This window comes from Fistularia commersonii, chromosome 11, assembly GCF_037954325.1.
Source record: "Fistularia commersonii isolate RoL2024-O1a breed Wild chromosome 11, RoL_Fcom_v1.0, whole genome shotgun sequence".
Taxonomy (NCBI): domain Eukaryota; kingdom Metazoa; phylum Chordata; class Actinopteri; order Syngnathiformes; family Fistulariidae; genus Fistularia; species Fistularia commersonii.
In genome coordinates this window covers 12,082,550-12,106,090 of record NC_141294.1, presented here as the reverse complement: position 1 = coordinate 12,106,090, position 23,541 = coordinate 12,082,550, and the positions used below count along the sequence as shown (strand labels likewise).

Here is a 23,541-nt window from a genome sequence, read left to right as displayed (position 1 = left end):
CCATTTCATCTACCGCATGTCTTTGCCCTGTGGAAGGAAGCCAACAGGTCTGTTGAAACATGCACAAGGAGACCATCAACAATCTGAAGTATCTGCATGGGTGTCCTTGGGGTTCTCTGGTTTGCTTCCACAATCCAAAAGCGTGCAATATTCTAAAAAATGACTAAATGCTCTAAAAAGACGTGTGAATAAGGGAGTGAATGGTTGTTTCTCTTGATATGTGGCCCTGTAATCGAACTGTTGACCAATCCAATGACAGCTGGAACAGGCTCCAGCCCCCTCGATGACTCTGAAATCAGAATAAGCAGGATAGGAAATGAATCAATGAATGATAATCTGGGGAACAATATTTCTACAGCCTGGATGAATTCACTCTGATTCACCGTTAGTTAATGTTCATATTTTTTACATCATATAAATAATGGAATGGATAAAATGGTTCTGGAAGCCCCCTTCAGAATCAGTGCCGCTGTCACTCCCTGTCGCTCGCCAAGAGTTTGCAGAGAATGGATCTCTGTTTCTGTAGGTATTATTAGGTTACTTACACACTCTGTGCTTATCTTCTGCACTGGATTTGGCTCTGAATACTGGCTAATTATTCCATTACATGTAAAATAGTTGTGAAGAATTTTGAACAGGATAAATCGGGACCTGCTTCTTGAAATATAAGAAGATTATTATAAGATTATCTTATTTAACACAAAAAAAAGATTTTCCTCAATGGGCTTTTACTGTATTCAAATATCCTTTTATATGTTTTCCTTTTCTATATTTCTAGATGTTTTTAGTGCTTTATTGAATGTAAACATGAATTATTTTACTAAATTGAATACCACATTTCATAAGTGCAAACATAAATTCATCATCTTGTCTTGAGACTGGCTGTTGAAACACAGTGATGCAAATATCCCAATGTATGCAATTTGGGGAGTTGGGGGTAATGAGAAAACATATAAAATGAAATAAAATTAGGAAAAATAACTTCACAAGTGTGTAAATAAAAATTACATATCTGCTCATTTCATATAGTAACCATAACAATTACAACAGAGATCTGGAGCAGATTTAAGTAAATCTTGACATCTTTTGTCTCTGCCTTCATGTAAAAGGAAAAATGTCAAATAAACAGCGCTTGAGTAATTACTGTCCAAGTATAAAAAAGACCTTGCTATTTTATGGAAATGTAATGTTGAATTGATTTATTTTCTCTGCGTAACATTCTTTATCACACTTATTGACATTATTATTTAAATATGGATCCATTTCAAATCACTGTGAATACTTTATCAAGAACAGACACACCAATTTGTGTACAAACTGCTTTTTCTTCATCTTGTGATGACTTCCAATGACTTCCAGTGCAACACAGAGTCATGCCACTTACAGAAATTATCAGATGCCTCGGCTGTTGTAGGGTGTATAAGACGGAGAGAAGAGGGGGTGTCCTGGGCACTGGTAGACAGATTTGTTGACTGGATTGAACTGAACCACCTGAGCCTGAAGGTCAGCAAGACCAGAGAGATGGAGATTGACTTCAGGAAGAGGAAGACGCCTGCACAGCCTCTACAGATGAGGGGGGGTGAGGTGGAGATAATGGAGGGCTACAGATACTCAGGTGTCATGATTGACAACAGACTGGTCCGGATATATAACACCAAGTCTGAGACTCTGCATTCTCCTCACCTAAGACAGGGATGGCATGGATCACCTGCAATATGGAGGGCTTTGCGCGTGGGGTGGGTGCTGATGATGGGAAGTGACAGGGGCACCAACAGTCTTCTCAGCTGCTCTAAGTATTTGCTGAGGACTCTTACGGCAGGAAGCAATATGGGCACTGTACCTCGCTGTGATGCAGCGGGTCAGGAAGGTGTTCATGATGGGGGTAAGGCTCTGGCTCTTCTCAGCTTGGGGAGGAAGTAGAGACGCCGGTGTAGTTTCTTGGCCAGTGATGCAGTGTTCATGGAGCAGGAGAGGTCCTCTGACATATACGCACCCAGGAACTTTGTGCCTCTCACCCTCTCCAACAGAACACCGCTGCTGGTCTGAGAGATGTGCTGAGTGCACTCTCTCTTGAAATCCACAACAATTTCCTTTGTCTTCTCCACGTTAAGAGAAAAATTGTTGGCACTGCACCACTCGGCAATGCAGCCCACCCCACTCATATTGTTCGTCTCATCCTCATTGATGATGAGACCAACCACAATTGTATTATCTGTATTCTTGATTAAGAGGTTGGAGTTGTGCATCACCGGTTAGTTGTGGGTCAGTGGGTGAACAGAAGGGGGCTCATCCACACATTGCTGGGGGGCCCCTGTGATCAGGATACTATGTACTAGTATGTACTAATGTACTAATTAGTACTATGTACTAATATGTACTAGATATGTTGCTACCTGTGGTCTTCTTGTCAGGAAGTCCAACAGCCAGTCGCACAGCGAAGCGTTGAGCCCCAGCTGGTCCAGTTTGTGGGTGAACTTCTGGGGAATGATCATATTGAATGCTGAGCTGAAGTCTATGAACAGTATTGTAATGCACCAGTCCTTTGTGTCCAGGTCCCCGGGTATTGTTACGACTATATCAGCATAACATTTTCTTCCTGTATTAAAATGTAAAGTTCTTTCTTTCTTAGCTAATTTCAATTTACACAGTATATTGTAGAGGCCTGCTGTGTTACTCAAGAGGCAGACTGATGTACAAACTTCTTTTCCTTTCAGCTGCTACTTTTCAGGGTCGCCACAGCAAATCCTCTTCCTCCATCTAACCCTATTCTCTCTATCCTCGTCTTTCACATCAACAACCTTCATGTCCTCTATTACTACAGTCATAATTCTCCCCATTTAGGAGTGATGAGAATGAATAGGATCAGGAAAAAGTCCATCAAAGGGACAGCACATGTTAAGAGGTTTTGGTAATAAAGATAGACTGTTTTCACATGTACAGAGTAGGCATGGTGAATGTATTGTTAGAAGGATACCGACGTTGGAACAATTTAGTAACATGTTTCATTTTGTGTATTACATGATAATAAACGAATGTTGATTCCTGCTTAAACACATGAACACACACTGGAGGTAATCAAACGCGATATTGTTAACAATTCTTGTCGAGCGGGGTGAACGTCTTCAAGTGAAGAAATTCAAGTTCAGTTGCCAAGACAAGAAGATTTTGACAAGAATTCACCGTGACCTGGTTGACTGAGAACCTCCACAGATTATAGTTTGGAGTTTTTGCTACTGCTGTAGGCAAACACAGTCCAGTCACACAAGTAGACACTAAAACACATAACATAATCAAAACATGGCAGTAACAGTGACAGAACAAGAATATTTGAATCTTGAACTAACATTCCCATGAGCCTTTGCAGGAGAATCTGCCATTGAAACTGATGCAGCACTTTACTTGTCATGATACTATCCATTATGATGGGCAGCTCATTCATCCCATCCCATTGCAGAATTGATCCCTTCAGATATTGCTCTGTGTCCACAGCGATCAGACTGTACTGAAGCAGTCTGGACAGCACAAAACTCTGACCGGCCGGAGGTGCGTCTTTGCTATCACAGAATCGCCAATTCAGTCATGCCCTAACTCTGTTGTCTATTTTTTTCATCCTTTCGGTATCACTCCATTCGCATCATGTTTATTTTTGTCATTGTTATTGTCAAAAGTCTGTATCTGTTCTCACCCTTGCTGCCTTTTTTATTCATTCTGTCATCTACTCCTATCCTTATTGTTGTTCACTCTACTGTCTATTTAGTTGTGGATGTCTTTTGCTTTCTTTTGATATCTTATTTATATTAATACTCATATTTATCAATACCGTCATTGTTGCGCTGCTGTGACAAAATAATTTCCCCCATGGATATCGATAAAGTATATCTTATCTTATCTTATCTTAGCTTAGCTTAGCTTAGCTTAGCTTAGTTTATTTTAGCTTATCTTATCTTACCTATTATGAGCTCAATTAGGAGCATTTTCATAAACCATTTTCCCCACAAAAATCTGACAAAACTGCTTCCTCACCCGCCATAAAAGTAGTACGTCAAAATGAAATAAAAAGTGTAGTTTATATGAAACTAAAAGAAAGATGTTGACGCTGCGAGCAGGGTTCGAACCTGCGCGGGGAGACCCCATTGGATTTCAAGTCCAACGCCTTAACCACTCGGCCATCACAGCTGATGAATGCTGAACAAGAGGCACAATATATATTTTGTTTCACACCCGACCCGCGGCAGAGAGGAGAAAATCCGTCGTTATTGTGTTTTGTTGTTGGGGGGGGGGGGGGTAAACAGCGAGGTAACAGTGGTATTAGCTGCATTATTTACAAACACGCCGTGTTGTGTTTATGTACAATCAGGCTTCGAAAAATGCTCTAAGATTTCGCATGACGAATCTGCCTGTTGCACAAATACAGAGATTGATAACTTGTTAATCGATCAGTCGTTAAGTGCGTTTACTTGCGATTTCAACCGCGCTTTGCCTGTGTGTGCGTGTGTGTGCGTAGGAGAGAGAGAGAGAGAGAGAGAGAGAGAGAGAGAGAGAGAGAGAGAGAGAGAGAGAGAGAGAGGGAGAGAGAGAGAGAGAGAGAGAAACACAATTGCAGCGGCACCTCCCGTGGAGCGAAAACAGATTGGACCAAACCATTGTAAGGAGAGGGGTGTTTGTAATCGTTCAATCATCTTAAAACTTTAAACTCTGCAAACAGTCGTATTCTTGAAGACAAGTTTGTTTTCTCTTCACACAACCCGTTCCAATTATTCCACGCGGTGACGCGTGACAGGTGACCTCTTGTTCAGCTATTTGAGATGAGCCTCCAATTATCACGTGAAAACCCTTCATTTGCAAGTCCGTACGCGCTTTCAAGAGATTAAACTTCCTTATTCCAACACACAGTACATTGTCAAAATGATGACTTAGCACAAAATTTACAGTTGGAGAGTTTAGTTTTTAAGTCATGAGGGTATTTTTTCCACAATAACAGGAATATCATTTTCAATCATAAGACACATCAAATGAAGTGTTCTCTGTGTCTAAAATTAAGAAATATTTTTGTACAAAGTTTCATGCGACATCACCAATATATGTGACCCGTTTCTTATTAAATCTTCATTAGTGCTATCAAAACATCGAGTATTATGAAATCAGAACTCATTAAAAATCAAACTTTTTACACAGGAGTCAAAGATGACCTATTATTAGTTGAATATATGACCCAAGTGTTTAGTAATTTCTGCTGTTAAACTGCCTTTCAAAGACAAGACTGAAAAATGAAATATCTACTTTGCACTGAAAGGCATGTGACCCTCAAATGGGGCTTTCACATACTGATTTTTTTTAATGTGCTTTCAATGTGTGAAAAGCCTCTGAAATATTTGTTAAAACATTTAAGCGATCAAAGTGTATCTGCGCCCATATTCTTTTAAAATTCGAAATGGCACATTTACAGGACTACAATGTTTCACATGATGCATTCAGATTGAGTATGAGTAGTCAGAACATAAACAAATTTACATTTCACAGCAGACACAGACCACTTGAAGGCAGTGATTTTGTGTTACAGCCATAGCCATACATAATATCAGTTAATTGTCACAACAAGCCCCGTTGGAAATAGAGTAAACAAGTGCTGAAGTTTTTAAAGAGCACAAAATCTGTCAGTGTTGTCTGGGCTTAAGGCGTGTGAGAGGGGGGGAAATAAAGCAGCCGCAGCACCGTCAGTACAATATAGACTTTATTAGTTGACTAAAGTTTAAGAAATAAAAAGCAGTTGGCTGTAAATGATTCACAACAATCTGTATTTCATGTCAACACAGGAAGTAGTTTCTCCCTTCAGCTGCCGGGCCCCTTCATGATAAAAGCCCCTGAAGGCTGCACTCATCTCACTTCCTCTACAAGGTCAAGGGCAAAGGAAATGAGACAGGTACAGACTCTGCGGCCAAGGTTCCACTGAGCTGCTCCCAAATTCCTAGTTACCATCAGATCAGCTCTACCCCACTCGGTAAGGAGTGACCTGACAAGCAAAGTGGTGAGTCAAGAAACAATACAAAAAAAAAAACAAAAAACAAAAAAAAACAAACAAAAAAAAAAACAAAACTGTGGTTCTTTGTGGCGTTGAGTAAACAAACCATCAATGGGTTGTAGCCATCAAACCTAAGGGTCAAAGTTCAGCTTCAGAGTCCAAGAGGTGAGTCCAGGAGTCCAACAGATGAGAAACTGCGTGGGGGATGTTTTACAACTTTTTATTTCATAGCAAATGGAAAAATAGAACCTTTTACAAACGTCTTCAATTCTCTTATTAAACAAGAAAAACGCTGAGTGACCCTTTTCCCAAACCAGGTGCAGTGGCCATATCCGACCGAACGCCAGCGGCTCTGTTCCGTTTGGCACTGGCTTCTTTGAGGTTTCCTCAAGTGTTTTGCGTCCGTCGGTGGTTTGTTGTGGAAAAAAATTTAGTGCTGGAGTTGTTGGTTGCGACAGGACGGGCGGCCGTATCCCGTTCCATCTCCGGCGTCATTTCATTGTCAAGTCTGCGACCACAGAGTGCTTGGAGGAAGAAATGTAAGAGCAACAAAAAGTCTTCAATCTTTGATTCCACAAGTCTTATTTTCTCGTCTTGTTTTATCCCCCCACAAAGGGCAGTGGGTCAGTGACGTCATTATGTTGTCGGAGAGCTCGGCTTCAGCAAGAGAGGTGGATTGTGGGAGTACGTGGAGCTGGAGGGTGGGGGAGTCAGTCTGGTCCGCAGGCTGTCAGGGGGGGCCTGCTAGATCTGAAGGTGGTGATGTCATCTCTCTCACACACAGACACTCATCTCATTCACGTCAGTCGCCGTCCAGCGACGCGTCACCGCGCAGAAGACGTTTGTCCTCAACGTCCAGACGTCCATCACACATTTCGCTCTGGAGTCACAGCCACATGTCTGTGCCACAGAACAAGAGACAGTCAGCAGGATGCAAGATCCATAAATTCAGACATGTCATGACATCGCTTTTCCTGGCCACCTCATCTACGGTACCTCTGCATAGACCCTTTCAAACAATTTCCCAACATCCAACTTGCAATCTAACTAGTTTGAAAGACAGTAAAAGGCTTCTCTAGATCAGGTGTCAAAACAGGTCAATTTCAACATGGCACTTCATTTCATGCAGCCCAATAAGAGCACACAAAATCATTTAAAGGATTCAATAAGTGGAGGAAAACACATGTTTTTCAGTGTCCTTAATTAATAAAGGGGTATTACAATAGTGCATAATGTCTGTAGTATACATCTACAGTTCTTTCAGTGTTTGTTAATGAACAAAGTAGCAAAATAGTAAAATGGTAAGATCTTGTATCTCCTCCTTACTAGCTGCTCAATGAGGGTAACAATAATGTTGATGATGGTGGGTTTAACACTCCTGCTCTAAGCTTGAGGAGGTGTTTTTTATCTTTAGGATTATAGATAGATATTATTTCAAAGGGCATACATTCAGCATTTTAATTAAAAGTATGAAAAATTGTTAATCTGCAAAGGACAACTTTCCAGGAGTTGGGGTAAAATATGAGGATGGTTTGGTAATTTATGTCACTACCAAATGGATGGAAATTGGGGAAAAAAGGTTTTCTACAAGTCATGGGAATCCTGACAACAATCCCCACAAAGCTGGATCAATAGATATGTTTATGTCTGGGTGTGACTGTATCTGACCAGGCCTGGCTCTTCAGCTTGCGCAACTCCTTGGTTGCCCAGTTCGCAAGCGTCTTGGTCCTGTTGGTTTTTGAACGTCGTCCCTCTGTCAACAGGTCATTGATGAGCGGACGAACCTCCACCAGCTTCATTACGTCTTTACCAAAGGCTGCACACAGGTCACTGTCCAGACAAACATACAAAAAACAGCTTGAAGTAATTTTTACTTTTGAAAGGTGTTCAATTGACAGTTTATATTACAGTATAGTAACTAAAACCATCGGAACATTGAATTATACTTATATGTCAGCTTTCTGGTATTCAGCATTTTACTAATAAATATGTAAATTAATAATGGCATTTCAGCAGATAGAGCACTAAAACATTTCAGGAATGTTGACATTCCAGAAACAGTCTCCCTGGCTTGACCCTCCAATTTGACCCTTCCAAAGTACAAAAGTCCATACCCAATGAGGCCGGCAGCATTAGCCACTACACCATCAGAGTGATCTTCATCTTCTGCTATGTGATGGATAAAGGAAAGGATGAACTCCACTCGAGGTTGTACCAACATGACATCGGCTGAGAAGATAAATAAAATGGGAAGACGGGTAAGAGAAGGAACAAAAAAATATGCAAAGTAGTATTCATTAATTTATCCATGTACTTTCTGTTTATTGTTCACGTGTTTCGTTGTACATGATTTGTTGGGTCCCGCAAAACCAGGAAGCCGGATTTTAGCCGTAGCTAGCAGCTTTCTGGGTGAAAAGACCCAAATTTCTCTGCAACGTCACAAAAACTTCCAGCTTGACTTCAGACAGGAAGTGGAACTGACGTCGCCTGACAAGTGTGTACATGTATTCTATCCAGCGATAGTACCATTGTGAAACAGAACCCCACCCAACAGCCACTCTGCTTGAATACAGACGCCATGCAGGGTAAAGCTCCTTTCAGTCATAAACTGTGTGTATGTGTGTGCTTATGAATATATATATACAGATACAGTATATTATTGAAATACATCAAATAAAGTAAAACTAACTCCAACAAGTGAGCTAACTTTTCGTATATGAGCACACAATCTTTGTATTAGGGCTGTTTCATATACTCAGTGTAATACCAAAACCGTTTGTTTATGCTTTTTTTAGAAATCGCATGAAGTATGTTCCATATTAATGACAAAGTGTTGCAAATGGTCAACAAGTGATCTGGTCATTTTAAGATGGCCATTAATATAGCGGGCCCTCTTTGTGATCGAGGTAACAAAGTGGAAGTAGGTAGCAAAAGGTTATGCAAGGTGTTTTGTGAAAGGCCTCATGATCGTCTATGTGATGTCGCTGGTGTCTTACGGTGGACATTCTCCTGATCGCCCTTCAGGCCCTGGATGATGCCGGTGTATGCCTCAAGACAGCCCTCTCTCAGCTCATTTAGGTAGTCCACCATATCATAATCGGTCTGTTTGAATGCATGTGGGCACACACATGCATGCACGCACGCACACACGCACACGCACACACACACACACACACACTTCGTTGAAACAAACAAAATTCTATCCTTGAAACATCTAGTTATGATTTTTTTTAACCCGTTATATGTGATATTCACCAGCTGCTAACTATTCTTCGAGACACTGGTTTTTCAAAAATAGCTGACAAATAGCAAAAGGAGTCATCATGAAATAATTTTTTAGTCTTGGTAAAGTATGAGGGAGATGACAAAGAGACTTCATATCAAAACAGTTCACAAAATACTAAGTGTTAAAACAGCACTTACTGAACCAACACTAAATACAGGTGAAAAACTGAAAAGTAGCTTTTGTCAAAGGTCTCAGATAAAGATGGTTGGTTTGACATCATGGTCAGCGTGGTGCATGATTTTATCATCACAGACCATACACAGTTAATCACCAGGGTGTATAATACTTTATCAAATCAATCTAAATTCATCCTTAATATGTGGATAAACTTTCTAGCAACTTTTCCACAAATGCCTTTCAGAAACAGAAAAAGGTCGTGTTTGTCTGTGGGCTTGTAGTTGTCATCTGCTATCATCATGATGACATTTAGAATTCATACATGCAAATTACAGCTGAGGTGGTAGACAGTTTGATCAAATTGACATAAAACGTCATTGTTAGGTGATTCCTCTAAATTGATCCTGACAGTCATCCTGGCGACTATGTCTTACCAGTAAAAATAATAAGCTCTGAATGGTCCTCACCTTGTCCACCTGGGCCTGAGACGCCTGCTGCAGGGTGTCCAGCACAATGTCCAGGTACTTCTTAAACTCCCCCCCAATGGCAAGAGCAATGTCACCAAATGCTGAGAGAATCTGAGGCTTCACTGACCGGTGGACATTTTCATTCTAGATTTGTGTGAGAGCAGAGAAAATGTTACGATTAGATCTTATGTTGAGAGATCGTCCCCATATTAAAAAAAACAACATGTAGGGCAGCAAGAATTGAGGTTATCAAAACGAGTGGCCCTCATTCTCTTATATCTGCATAAAAATAAAATAAACTTTATTGAACCCCATAGGGGAAATTCCTTTGTCTCAGTAGCATAACAGTTATGTCAATCAATCAATCAATAAATAAATAAGAATATAAATATAAATAGAAAGGCGGGGGACAGAAGATAGCAAGACAAAAAAAAAATAAATCCATGAATAAATAGCAGTAAATACATTATAAAGCACCAAGTTGCTTGAAAACGTGTTAAGAATGTGGATTTTTAGTCATGAAAAAAAAAAACATGTTAGGTTACAGCAATGCCCAATCTCCAAAATGTTCAGAAAACTAAGGAACATTTAAAAAAATATTTGGAATCCTCAAAGCATGAATATGAAGTCTTGTTTACAAGAGAAAACTATCAACAGACACTGGACAAAATTACACCAATATATTCATGTGGTGGTCTCAGACATTTATGTACATCATGGTCAGAGTGGTGCATGAGATGTCATCATAGACCCAAGTGATGGGGCGGGGAATCAGGGGTTCAGTCTACTTACTCCCAAATTCTCAAGTAGCAGCTGCATGATCTCATCACAGTAGGGCAGGATGTTGTTCATAAGAGCTCGACACAAGTCGCACACCAGGCCCACTGCTGCCAGACAAACCTGAACATGTTCAAACATATGAAGTAAGACTTTGTAATATGACCAAAACTTTTACTTTTTTTTGTTGAGCCGTGTGAAAAGAATATCAAATAATTCAGACCTATTGACATAACTGGCTAATCTGATGTCTGAAGATCACACAAAATAAGTCTGTATGATTTTGATACCTGATATTCAGCATAGTTCTTCAGTCCAATGCCAAGGAAAGGCTTGAAAGCATCCATATACTTCTGGAAATCACTGCCCAGGACTGAAATTCAATTAGAAGAACTCCATGAGACTGTCTCACCAGTGTGCAGTGATGTTAGATGTATTTTCAAGCCATATGTGAGCAATGCACAATAATATGAGGTGTTTATCAGAATGACAGTCAGCAGTGTTTCCAAATACTTGTACCTTCCACAAGTGTTGAGACTGCCATAAGGGCATCCTCTTGCACAACCCCTGATCCAGCAGTACTCTGAAACATCCTTAGCAGAGATGTCATCACGACATCAGAAATCTGCAGGGCATCCTGGTGCTGGACTTTACGGAGTACGTTCTAAAAGGACAAAGGATGTGGTCAGACGGGGACCTGATGACAACGTCCCAATTGCATACCTCTGCTAAGACTCACCTGCAACGTGGCACATAGCAGCGATTGAAGGTCGTTGAACTGGATTCTGTCAGACGTGCTTTGGATGTGTGACTGAGGACACAGAATGGAGAAAAATGCTGTTGGAAAGGGGTTTCCACATGAAATAGTTTCTTTCTTTTTCAAAACCTCTGTGTGCCCTTTCAATTTCTACTACCAGGGTTCCCACGAAGGGAGATCTAGGGATTGCTTAGTGATGGAAGAAATTGTTTCACATCACTTTTATTCAAATGTAACTTTAAATATGTTATTTTCTTGACAATTTAGATGCAATTGGTTGCTTTGAAGTTGTTGATATCCATGTCTCACCTCCATCTGCAGGACCTGCTGCAGTCTTTCCATGATTACCAGCGTAGTCTTTTGCACTGCAGGGTAGCAGTCTTTCGCACTGTTCTTGACAATCTCCATCAGAGCCTCATAGGCTGCAGAGCGAAGGTTGTTCTGGTGGCCATCCGGTCTAAACATAAGCACGTGTAGATTCAGACACTGTGGGTGTTTTGATTTAATTTTTCTCTTCATTTTATTGATGTACAGCATAAGTGCATCATCAGCGGAATGATCAAGAGGCTGAGTAACCTGTCACTCAAATGAGTTTCCTGTCGGCATACATTGATACAAACATTTTAATCAGGCACCAGCATGAGGAATCCCAATGTAAGACATATTAGGAGAACTGTAAACATTTCTCCAGAGAGAACACTCCCATACACTAATTCAACACAATATCCTGTTGTTATATGTGACTCACCTGTCTGTGGTCTCCAGCAGCTTCTGGACAATGATCTCAAAGGACGCAGATAGGCAGTAGGTGCTGGGTTCCTCTTGATCCTCGGCAGCATCTGTTGCCTCATATGCGGCCTCCGCAAGAGAGGAGAGGGCCTAACAAGACAAACCAAGTCAGACAACAGATCTGACAAATATGTAATTCAAAAGCTCATCGTCTAAGACACAAGTAGGTTATATAGTTTGTTCAAAGACTCAAAGTGAGAAGGGGGGGGGGGGGGAACCAAGTCAGCCTGACTGAATAATCAAGGCACCGAATAAATTACATCAAATTATGTGTTTGCCATGATAGACATCACAACGTTAATACAGGCCTAATTTACAGAAAAAGCAATTTCGAATTTTCAATAAGGACTTGTATACAGATTTATTAAACAATCAAGTGGTTTCATTTACTTCTAGAACAGCATTTTGCTAATGATCATACAAAATTATACATAGGAAAATATAGGTTTGAAACTGCTGGGCAAGAAGACAGTTATTCTTGCCACATAAAAAAAGAATTTTGAAGCAAACAAGTAACACAACTGACTTTGTTTTACTTTAAATTGTTAAAAAACATCCAATCATTAAAAAAAGAAAAAAAATCCAATTAGACTTACCCAGCAAACATTTGAGGCTACACGGGGTTCCGCCCCTAAACCCTCGATCAGACATTCCAAAAGAGGTGTCAGGTAGTGTTCGTTAATAGTGGCCTCGGGCAGCAGTTCACAGATCCTGCCCACTGTCCATGCCGTAGTGTCCCTAACCACCACGCTGGGGTCCTTCATGAACTCAATCATGGTTGGCATGGCCTGGGGGGAGGCAAGGTGTAAAAACATTTGGTTTTAGTTCTATTCCATATCTTCTTTTCCTTTCAGCCATACCCTTCAGGGGTCGGGACAGCGAATCAACCTTTTTCATCTAACCCTATTCTGTATTCCATATAACATCAAATAATGTAATGCACCCAACTCACTGCGGTGGTTTGATAAAATCAAAGTTTCTAGTAGCCCATACCTACACTGGGCCTGGTGAAATCAGTAGGAATATTAGTGTCAACATCATGACTTTACTGGTTTCATAATGAAACCAGATCAACAGAGATGGTCAACACAGAAGATGCCCTTTGAATGAGCCACTGTGGCAACTTTCTTTGCATTACGGAATTCTGTTGTGTTTTGACAGGAGGTGTTTTCAAAAGTCACAAGTATGGCAAGGACATGTCAAACTTCTCCGTGATGACGCTTAAGTTAAAAAAGGGTATTTGTGTAATGTATGTTTGAATTTGTCTCTATTATCAGGGAGATCCCACATGTTTCAGTGTAGTAGTGTCATAACGTACTTCTGGTTGAGTAAGCCACCATTGCATTTAGGTGCATTTCAATTATAACTATAAGGGATCAACACTGAGAAATAATACACAGAAGCTTGTGAATACTATAAAGTAACTAGAAGACCATCAACTCGCTACTAAGGGAAAATAAGTTACCGTCAGCCAGGTTGCGGTCAATTCAATTTGCGTTTGATAAAATGTGCAATTTCACCCCTTATCTGATCCATGAAATTGCACTTTATGACAATAGAATGCCAGCTGCAGAAGTTGTAAATTGAAAGTATTTTGATATTTTCAATACATTCACATAAAATTATTAATTTTTCCATTTTGTGTTCTTACTAAACAGGATATCGGTCATTTGTTTCCCAGTGTCTGGGAGCTCTGTAACCAGAAGCTGCAATGGTGTCTGCTTTCTATCATCCATGCTGCAGTTTTGTGACTTAAACTGAACAGTCAGAGAGACTGACAACTGAACACCATTGGGTCAGCTCATGAGCTTACTTGTGAAAATAAACCACGTCAGCAAGATTAAATCAATTAGAGGCTGTCAGTGTTGGTTTTGATTTTCAGTCAATTCCCCCCACACATATCCAATGATTGACTCATATCATTCTATTGGCAACAGTTTTCAACAGCTCCATTGACAATGTTCTCAAAGCGCTTGATAAATCTGGTGAACAGAGAGCATAATTTGGTCACAGGTAAAGCTCTTGTCAATCTTAGCTCATTGATTTCCAGCGTCTGCTCATTTGAATTGTGAAGGAAGTGGTTTAAATGCTGAGACTGAGTTCATAAACTAGTTCATAAACTATACCTTTTCAGATTATGTGCCAAATATGTTCACTCAAATATACTTTAATACCAGAAATGTGGTAATCAATAGGAAAAAGGGAGATGATCAGATCTTGTTTGTGCATGTTAGGGTCTGATAGATAAAGTAACAGTAGCATGAACTGGAAAATTGCCTTTTGATGTGATGTTCTCTTTACACAATCTAAAAAAATGATCTGATTGTGTTTTCTTTTTCATACCTTTATGGAAAACCTGTTACAATGAAAAAAGAAGACATTCTCTAACAAAAAGAATGTGAAACATAAAGCAACCAGGCGAATTAAATTAAACATGGCATAAATATGTAAATATGTTGCAATATTAACCCATGGCAATTTCATGTCGGACCAAAGATGCAGAATCAGGTTAAAATTCATCATGTGGATTCTGGCTCACCTGAATGACAAGTGGTTTGAGCTGTCTGAGCTCTGGCCCTTCCAGGATGGACCCAAAGGCCATGACAGAGGCATCGCGATAGCGCCAGTCAGGATTTTTGATGTGCTCTTTAATGAAGGGCAAGACATGCGGAACCACATCATCCTCACAGCAGGTAGCCAGAAGCATCAGGCATACACCCGCTGCCTTGCAGGGGTTCCAGTCATCATCGTCATCATTCTCATCCTGCAGATCAATAACTATCATTCAATGATTGACTCTTTGTGAACAAGTTTTACTGCAGCTTGTGATAACAAAACAGGTTAAGGATAAAAAAATAATGATAAAAAAATAAATAAATAAATAAAAAAAAAAATGAGCGAAGTGGGATGGATTTAATACAATCATAAATTCTTTAAAAAATTGAATTTAACAATGTTATAATTTAAAATCTGAATATTGGCCTAAAATAAATAAATTACTAACTTAATAATCACAAAGTTACTAAGTAGCTGGTAAAATGTTAGAAATGACAAAGAAATAAACTGCAAAAAGAAATTATCTTCCAATTAGGACAATCGTATTTAGGCCTTCTTTCTTTGTATGAATTCAGGTAGAAGGTTGTGTTAGTGGTTTTAAAAAAAAAAAAAAAAAAGGGGGGGGGGGGTCCAATTAAGTCTTGCACTTCAAAGTAACTAATGGGGAACATTGCTGATATATCCTGCAAAATATCAGATCGTAGGTAACCAAGCAAATACCTGTTTGGTGAGGGTCTGGGTCAGGATTGGGACCAAGTACTGCAGGGCCCCCTTGGCATAGAACTTACTGGTGTGCTCTGGGGGGCGTCCCTGCTCCGAGGCCTGCAGAGGGACATGAGACTCTCAATGAAGAACAAAATGTTAAGAGGTTTGACATCCCATACAAAAAAGGGGGCAACTGACCTCAGATGCCTCAATGGCCAGGTCCATCTCCTCATCACAGACATTAGACCAGAACTCAATACCCTGTAATGCTACCTCATCAATATCACTTTTCATGGCCTCGATGGTGATCTGAAGAAGGTTGAGAAGAGAGGGAGGGCAGCATGAATTACCATTATTAATCTGATCCAAAAGTTCAAAGTGTCAACAAGAAGTGTTTCTATGCATCACCAACAAACTAAGACAGCATTGAGTAGACCATAAAAAAAAGTGGTAGATCATGATGTAATTTGTAATGCAAAGTAAAAGGTATTTTCTATACCTGAAAATCCCATGCTACTCAAAAGGTAAGAGGTACAGGACTCACCGCAAAAAGCGCCGGGCCCATGTACGTCTCCATGTATTGATAATACAGAGACATTATCTTCACCAAGTTCTGAAGAGCTGCAACACGCACCTGAGAACACAAACCCCACTTATACAACAGCCCTATCATTCTTCATTTTAGCACTTTCAAAGCATTGTGATCTAGAGGAGCCTATGTTCATCACAATACATGCAAGTTTGTCAAGATTTTTAATGATAACTGGGTGCATAATTTTCCCCTTTCATTATCTATGTCAACTATGTCAAAGACTGAGAATATGAGGCATTCTACACATGTCAAATGTTTGGACACCACAAAGTGCCTCATCATACTGGCTGAGCCACATTAACATCAGTCTAACAGGTTTCTAATCTGACTTGTTTTGGGTGTGTGTATGTTTGTCAGACTCACCCGAGTATCTGGGCACTGCGTAGCTTCACACACCACCTGCATGATGAAGTGTCGCTCTGTCTGAAAACACAGATCAATTTACACATCTGAAACAGAGATGCCACAGAACGTGGAGGTCTATGGCAGTCAGCTACAGTCTGAGACTACTCTGAGAAAGTCTCACTGTCTATGTCTACAGCAGTAGTATTAGGCTGTTTGTGAACAGAGGGTCTGCCGTCATGAAGCTGTCAAAAGAAGCTTATGAAAGCCTTCCCTACCTCTTTATCAAAGTTGCCCTTGGTGAACTCCAGTGAGTTGAGGAGCGCATTGGTGGCAGCCAATTTGACATTGTTGCTAGGCTCCTCCTTCCTCATACCCTGGATGATGGCTGTGAGGATCTGATTGGCATTCTCCTGCAACTGCTCTGGGTCCTGAATGAAAAGGAACTTCTTAATTACAGCTGCAAAGGGGTCTCTTATTATTGCCTTCAGAGCAACTACATGCGTCTTTTTTTTCTTCCCAATTTCAGAATGTTAAACCTTCATGTCATGATTCTTAAAATCCATATTTACTACAATGCATCAGTGATTTAGCAATTACATATTTACAGATTCATTTATGAAGTAGCACATCAATTTAATTTATCAGATGCAGGAAATTTATTTAAAAATGGTCTGTAACTCGCGCTCTTCAACGGTTATGCTTGACAAAAGCTGTATTTTATGTCCAGTGTCATCTGACGATCACAAAAGACGATGGCATCGAGTTATTTTTGGAAAACCTCATAATGAAAGGAGGAAAGGAGAAAGATTGTTCCATGTGAGACTGTTGTGAAGATTTAAAAACTGACATAATCTGCCTCAAAATAATGACAGGCAGTTTTCCTCACAATATTTAATGAGACTTTGATGAAAGGACCTGGGTCTTCCATCTGTGGGAATACCCTCGGGAATTTTAGTACATTTCAAAGTCCAATGCCATATACAGATTTAGCTTAAGGGATGACAACATTATAACAAATAGGAAAAAAAAAGTATATACTAAGGGACAGTGCAGACCCTTCAGTCTTCTCGAGGAGGATTAATCAATCTATTTCTTCTAGCTGTGCTTTGCTGTTCGCCTGAGCGAGCACCTAGGCTAACATGGATCATGGCTACATCTGATGCAGGTCTCTGGTTGGGAATGCCAGGTAGATTTTGTCCATGTTATTTCTGGGAACCACTGGAGACATCTGAGGGTAAAGCCAGAGGTAAAATGTTGACTCACAATGTCCTGGCAGATGTACCCAATGGCCTCCAGTGTGGACTCCTTCATGTGCTCTGTGCTAGATGGTTCGGTGACATTGGCGACCAGCTGGGGGATGAGCTCAGGCCACTGGTTGACTGGGATCTCAGCACAAGCAATGCCAGCGACACACTGGGAGGCTGAGCTGGGCCGGTATGTCTCTGTGCCAAGAGTTTGTAAGACCTGCAGGACAAACACATATGGCACACCCACATCAGCTGGATAAACCTACAGTTGTGGGGCAATTTCATACATCCAAACTGAACAGAAATTTTCACACAAATACAGGGGTGGGGCCTTACATAGTTTTTTATCTCACAGCGAGCGTTTGCGTCGATGGCCAGCCATCTCTGCTGGTATTGTGTCTTGACATCAGGGTCTTTGGAAGTCAGTGAGTTTTTCACCTGCAGGCCGGCTGCCACACGGGCGACCTGGGTGTTTCCTGGGTTTGCCAAGACTTTGGACAATTCCACCAGGAAGGTTGGCTGAGAAAATACAGGTGACATGAGAGGGGAAATATTAAAAAGCAATATCAAAGTAGTATACAATTGCCAAGTTTTTTTTTTCTTATACAAATACTTCTTGGAAATAGTCACATTTAGAAATGCCACCCAATAATCATTTTCCTATTGTTCCAGCTGGATATTTGCTTTCACCCTCAGTCTAATGACAGCCTATGCACCAAATCCAAGTCAGAAACAAGAGCCAAAGTTGTCTTTTCCCCCTTGTCCCAGTGTCAAAATTGCAGTATTACAACAGGAGAAAAGAAACTGCCATGGCAGTTGTGCCTGCTATTTTTTTTTCAAGGCCCCAGTGATATTGTTCCACAGCACCAAAATCACCAAACAACTACTTTAATCACTAGAAATACATCAAAATTGTGATAAATGACCTTACCATACGGTCATTATAACCACAAACCAACAGCAACCACAAGCTGGACTGCCTGTTATTTCAACCTACAGTCAAAAAAATAATAATAATAAAATAAATAAATAAATAATTAAAAATTAAAAAATAAAATAAAATAAAATAAAATAAATTACAGCAGGTAATGAGTGCAGTGGAATTTGAGACGGATATTGAAAGATGTTAATTTCAGGAATTATTGAAGCACTAAAAATAACCTAGTTCAAATGAGAACTTTATTTGTAAAATACCAAGATCAGTATTTTTCAACTGCTGCGGCTTACATCTCTGAAAAGAACAATTGCACCTCTGGTACTTAACAGTGGATGAAGCTGAATGAGATAATTTCTGGGAACCTTGTGATAAGATGTCTGGAAGCCATACAGATGGATTGCCAATTCCTCCATTTCAGAGTAGGCCTACTTGAAATTTTTGTCATTAGTCTGGTCTGCTTACGAACCCCCCTTCCCCCCAAAGGTTCTGTAGTGTTGCAGGATAATCTTTGATTAACATAGCATTCCATCCTTAGAAAAAAAAACAAAACAAAACAAAAAAACTCATGTTTGACAACAGGTACCACAAGATCAATACTTGCTGTCTGACATCAGGCTTCTACGAGCAATTCAACATGGTTCATCTGAGTGGTATAAAAGTGACCAGCAGAGGCAATCACAAAGATTAATCAGGTGTGGGGAATTTAATGACGTAACAGGCACCAAAATGGGATAAAACAGAAATTGGATCCTTCAAAGTCAGTTTTTATTTGGCATGACTGATCCACAAATGTAGAGTTCTCTCATACCTTTATTTGAAAACAGATTTATTCAGCAAGTAGTCTGTTCGTAACTGAGGTACCACCTCCACCACCAAGAAGACTTCTGATGTCACACCCAGGTTGCTAGATCAGCATCAGATATTCCCCATGAAACCAATTGTTATGGGTTGAGAACTTCAGAAGCTTATCTGTTAAGAAAATCATCTCGAAAACACTTTTCACAGGAAGTAGAATGCTAACATTCAGAGATAGGAAATTATGCAAAACCTCTGATCCAACTGTGGCTGTCAACTTGTAACTGAGTTGTTTCCTGTGTGATATGTAGACACTTTTACCACAATATCTTTTGCTTTCTGGTGATCAAGTCTGCTGAAATTTTTTTGAAAGCAATATCTTACATTTATTGAACCTGGCTGACCGTATGCAGCAGGTATGTAATTACAGATTGCAGTACAACAGAAACTTGTATCACAAACATTAAAAAGAAGTCCTATATTGGCATCAGAGCCCCAGCTGTGTCTGGAGAATACATTAAAAACATACTAGGCATAAAACTGAACTCATGAATCAGCTTAAAGATGTTAAAATAATGTCCAATTGAATAACAGTCATATATTGGCATTAAAGAGGAAATACAGCTGGCCTGGGAGATATTCTGTCTGGGTGAGACAAAAACAAGACCTTGTGATATTCTGTTTCCTCAACTCAAGGTATTCGAATACCCCAAAGCAGTAGTAGGTGAACTTTGATGACCACAAACAAATCTGGTATTATTAGGTATGATAATTGAGTATTCAGTTAAAGCTAGTATGATCTGTTTTATTACTGTGACAAAAACAAGACTTTCATCCTCTTCCCTGGTCTGCATCCACACCTGGCTCAGTGGGTTTATGAAATGCTAACCGGCAGAGAATATATTCTGATAGGGGTGGCTCCTCTCCTGCTAAACCACCACTGCACGACTTTCTGTGGGAGCAGATCTATTGTCGCTTCATCCTGCAGCCTCACGGTAGCCTTTTCAACATGTTAAGTCAATGCAAGCAAGACACTCACCAGGTTCTCGATGGCTGCCTGCTCCAGAAACTTCTGTGCTGCTTCCAGTTCATTCCGATCTGGCGAGGGGGAGGGAGATCATTCAAAGTGTTAGCTTATTAGCACTGGCTAGCAGCTACACGGGTTGACTACAGAACGGAGGGAAATCAAGTTTGAGCAATTTCAACACAATAAAATAGCTATTGAATATTTACATTACAAAATTTTCTATTCCAATGTATCAACTTAACCACTAAAATCTTGTGCAACTTGGAAAAACAATTTGATCTCCTTGTAACACTGAACGTATGCGCCAAAAGACAGCGGACAATACATTAGAAATAGCAAAAAATAAAACGAACTGGTACACAATGTAAGCTCAAGGGTGAGATCTGTGGAGTATTGCTTGATACGGTCGTGGTTGGCTGTCAGGCTTGATGGCCTGGCCCCAATGGTTGCTTGGATTGCCCCTGTGTAGCAGCTACAGCAAGCGAGCTAACACCGGATTTCCCCACAAAGCGCCGGTTTGGGTATCAAAACTTGGATTAAAGGTGTTAGAAACCACTGCGACTGCAATATTGATCAATATCCATAATCGATTGACTTTGGCCACCGATTCGCACCGTCCAACAGACACATTGCTCACAGGCTCGCACATGCGGAGCGTCGAATAGCCACGTTAGCGTGCTATCAAGCCGGGACAGGGACGGCAATAAAGTTTATTTGACAATCGAAAAAACAGTCAAAAGAATGTTAAGTAGGAATACAAGATCCAAAAATAACTTGTTAAAACGACAGCGGTGCTTTTCAGTCATTTTAGTGACTTAAAAGTGCCGTTAGCAAGTGCGGGCGTGCGGGAGGCGGCCGACACTATGGACATGAATGATGCAGGTTACCAAGCTAGCAGACAGCTAACAGGCATGGGCAGGGTCGCCGATTCTTGACTGAAGACTGGAATCAGGTGAACCTTCAGAGAACTAGCGCGAGGTGAACACTGTGTACGGGATTGGGTGGTGCCTCTCCGACCAGCTGGCAGCAAAAAGAAACGGCCTCGACACGAGAACACGACTGACAGACTGCGGAGTCACCAGCGGTATCTGCGATGAATCAGGCCGTATCATTAGCATTAGCATGACAGTATTGGAGCTAGCTTCGCGCTTACGAGGCTCCTTCCTTCAAACTTTCACCGGCTCATCGGAGCTGTCGGCCGCTACGTTGCGCGGACAGCGAATACTCCTTGAAAATACCTCAAGCTTATGGTGTGTTGTGGGAGAAAAACGCGAGAATAAAGTCACCTGGAGAGACAGTTTTCTCGAGGATTGTGATGAGCTCCATTCCGTCCGTCCACCGGCAACCGCTCGCTCTTTCTTGTCACTCGGTTTCTAGCTGAGAGTTTCGATTGCCGCGCAGCGCTTCGGCGGATTAGATTTCTTCCACTCAGTCCTTGGCAGCCACGGGGCGGCTTCAGCGGGAAGGACCCAGACAGTAAAAAGACGAAGGATCCCCGGTGCTCGCTTGGTGTTTCTACTTGGATGGTGCGGGAAATGTTAACGGTCGTGGCGCGTCGTAACGTTTCGCAGCTTCGCCACCGCCCGTTCGCATTCTGTGTTGTCGGGAGGGAAAGGGCCGCTCGCTCTCTCCCGCGGAAGGATATCACGCACTGGGAAGGCGGTGTGCTGCCTTCAGGTGCTGTCGACCATTTAAGCTATCACGAAAAGGTCAGTGAGCAATTTTCTCAGCGCTTCAACTGAGATGCTTAGTTTCTAAGCAAACTATGAAAAATACAGTCGAGACCTGGTGTGTCAGAAATAATCAAGCAAAATCAAACAACTATGCCCCAATCAACATCAAGCAGTAGATTCTAGTAAGATACAAACTGCACTCACATCATGGGAACGCAGGCCACGTCATTAAATAAGAGTTTCAGTTGTAATAAGTAGTTCAAAAGTAAACTTGGCTCTATGTAAACTGTCCACATCACATAAGGACATAATAAATCTCATAACACCAGAAAAGACCATGAATAATGCGACACAGCACTCAGCACAAAGTGCCAAAGGGATGTGACCATCATCGCTATGCACAGAATCAAGTGAGGTAGAAATGAAAATCTGTCTTGGTGGAGCATGAACTCTCACTCTTTACCTGGCACAGGCAGACGATATTGGTGGCAGCACCGGGATTTGTTTTCGGTACGGATGGACAGGAATGGCAATTGACACCCCGATCAGTATGGAGCTTCAAGAGAGAGGAGTGAATGGTGGAGCTGGAGGCAGAAGAGCCAAGCTTGTACGATGCAAACTATCCAACATATCATGACTGAGTGGAGAAGGAAAAGTGATAATAATAACAGTTATTTAAAGCAACTTGTTATTGTTGGAGTTCCATCTTTTTATTTTGATTTTAATTTACGTTTATTTAAAAAAATCACATTCATTTTATATGGACGTTCATCTGTTCTAGGTTGCCATGTTACCCCTTGTGTTCTCTAATTGCCCCTCTGGAACAACGTTTCTCTGAATCTGATTCTGATTATTGGATTGAAATAGCAGAGGCTCTGGAAATACCCAGTGAAAACATTGCACAGTGGCAAAAAAATGCTGAAAGAATCTTATCGTAGTTTTCCCAAGTCTTTTCAAAATCTTTCTGTCTGTAGATGTGAGACCCACAGTCTTAGGTCTAAGGATACACCAAGACTGTGCTAAAACTTTGGACACAAAAAAATAGTCTTAAAATGTAAGCCGGTCTGAGCTGATCATTTCACTCAAGTCTTAACAAATCTTTAGTCTTAAGTCTTAGAGTGTAAGCCACTATACACTACACAAGGTGAACATCAATATAGATAAAATTGACATCAAGACAGATAAAGACTGGGGCTGTAGTTAGGGTTTGTTTTTTTTCCTTTCCTTTTTGATAGTTATTAATTTGTAATATCACCTCTTGCTGACTTTTAGGTCATTTACAGATAATCACCACCAAATTTCTTTGTCATAAAGGCTTCTTAAAATTATCCATTATTTTTTCCATGATTATTTGCACATAATCTGCATAATCTTTTAATGGGTAGTTTGTACTTTGAATGTGCTGAATTTCATTCGGAAGAGAGTTGAAACACTTATCATAATTTGCCCTAA

At 40.7% G+C, this 23,541-nt stretch overlaps 1 protein-coding gene and 2 non-coding genes across 3 annotated transcripts; all 3 read right to left on the bottom strand.

Annotated features, from left to right (window-relative positions):
• Positions 1–4,094: 4,094 nt before the first annotated feature.
• On the bottom strand, positions 4,095–4,176 carry trnas-uga (transfer RNA serine (anticodon UGA)). Its single transcript has one exon. It is a non-coding gene; the product is annotated as a tRNA-Ser (tRNA).
• A 1,542-nt stretch (positions 4,177–5,718) lies between these two features.
• On the bottom strand, positions 5,719–22,035 carry kpnb1 (karyopherin (importin) beta 1). The gene is made up of 22 exons (XM_086154968.1): positions 21,703–22,035; positions 20,429–20,487; positions 17,994–18,176; positions 17,674–17,874; positions 16,686–16,838; positions 16,429–16,488; positions 16,018–16,107; positions 15,672–15,782; positions 15,489–15,590; positions 14,752–14,976; positions 12,809–13,000; positions 12,172–12,302; positions 11,733–11,880; positions 11,406–11,477; positions 11,186–11,330; positions 10,957–11,039; positions 10,682–10,789; positions 9,890–10,033; positions 9,016–9,121; positions 8,134–8,248; positions 7,688–7,849; positions 5,719–6,919 (listed from the first exon to the last, which is right to left on the bottom strand). Coding segments are annotated over exons 1-22 (2,631 nt in total). The 5' UTR covers positions 21,743–22,035; the 3' UTR covers positions 5,719–6,918.
• LOC147229494 (small nucleolar RNA SNORA79) lies at positions 8,369–8,505 on the bottom strand. The gene has a single exon (XR_015106872.1). It is a non-coding gene; the product is annotated as a small nucleolar RNA SNORA79 (small nucleolar RNA).
• Positions 22,036–23,541: the final 1,506 nt, after the last annotated feature.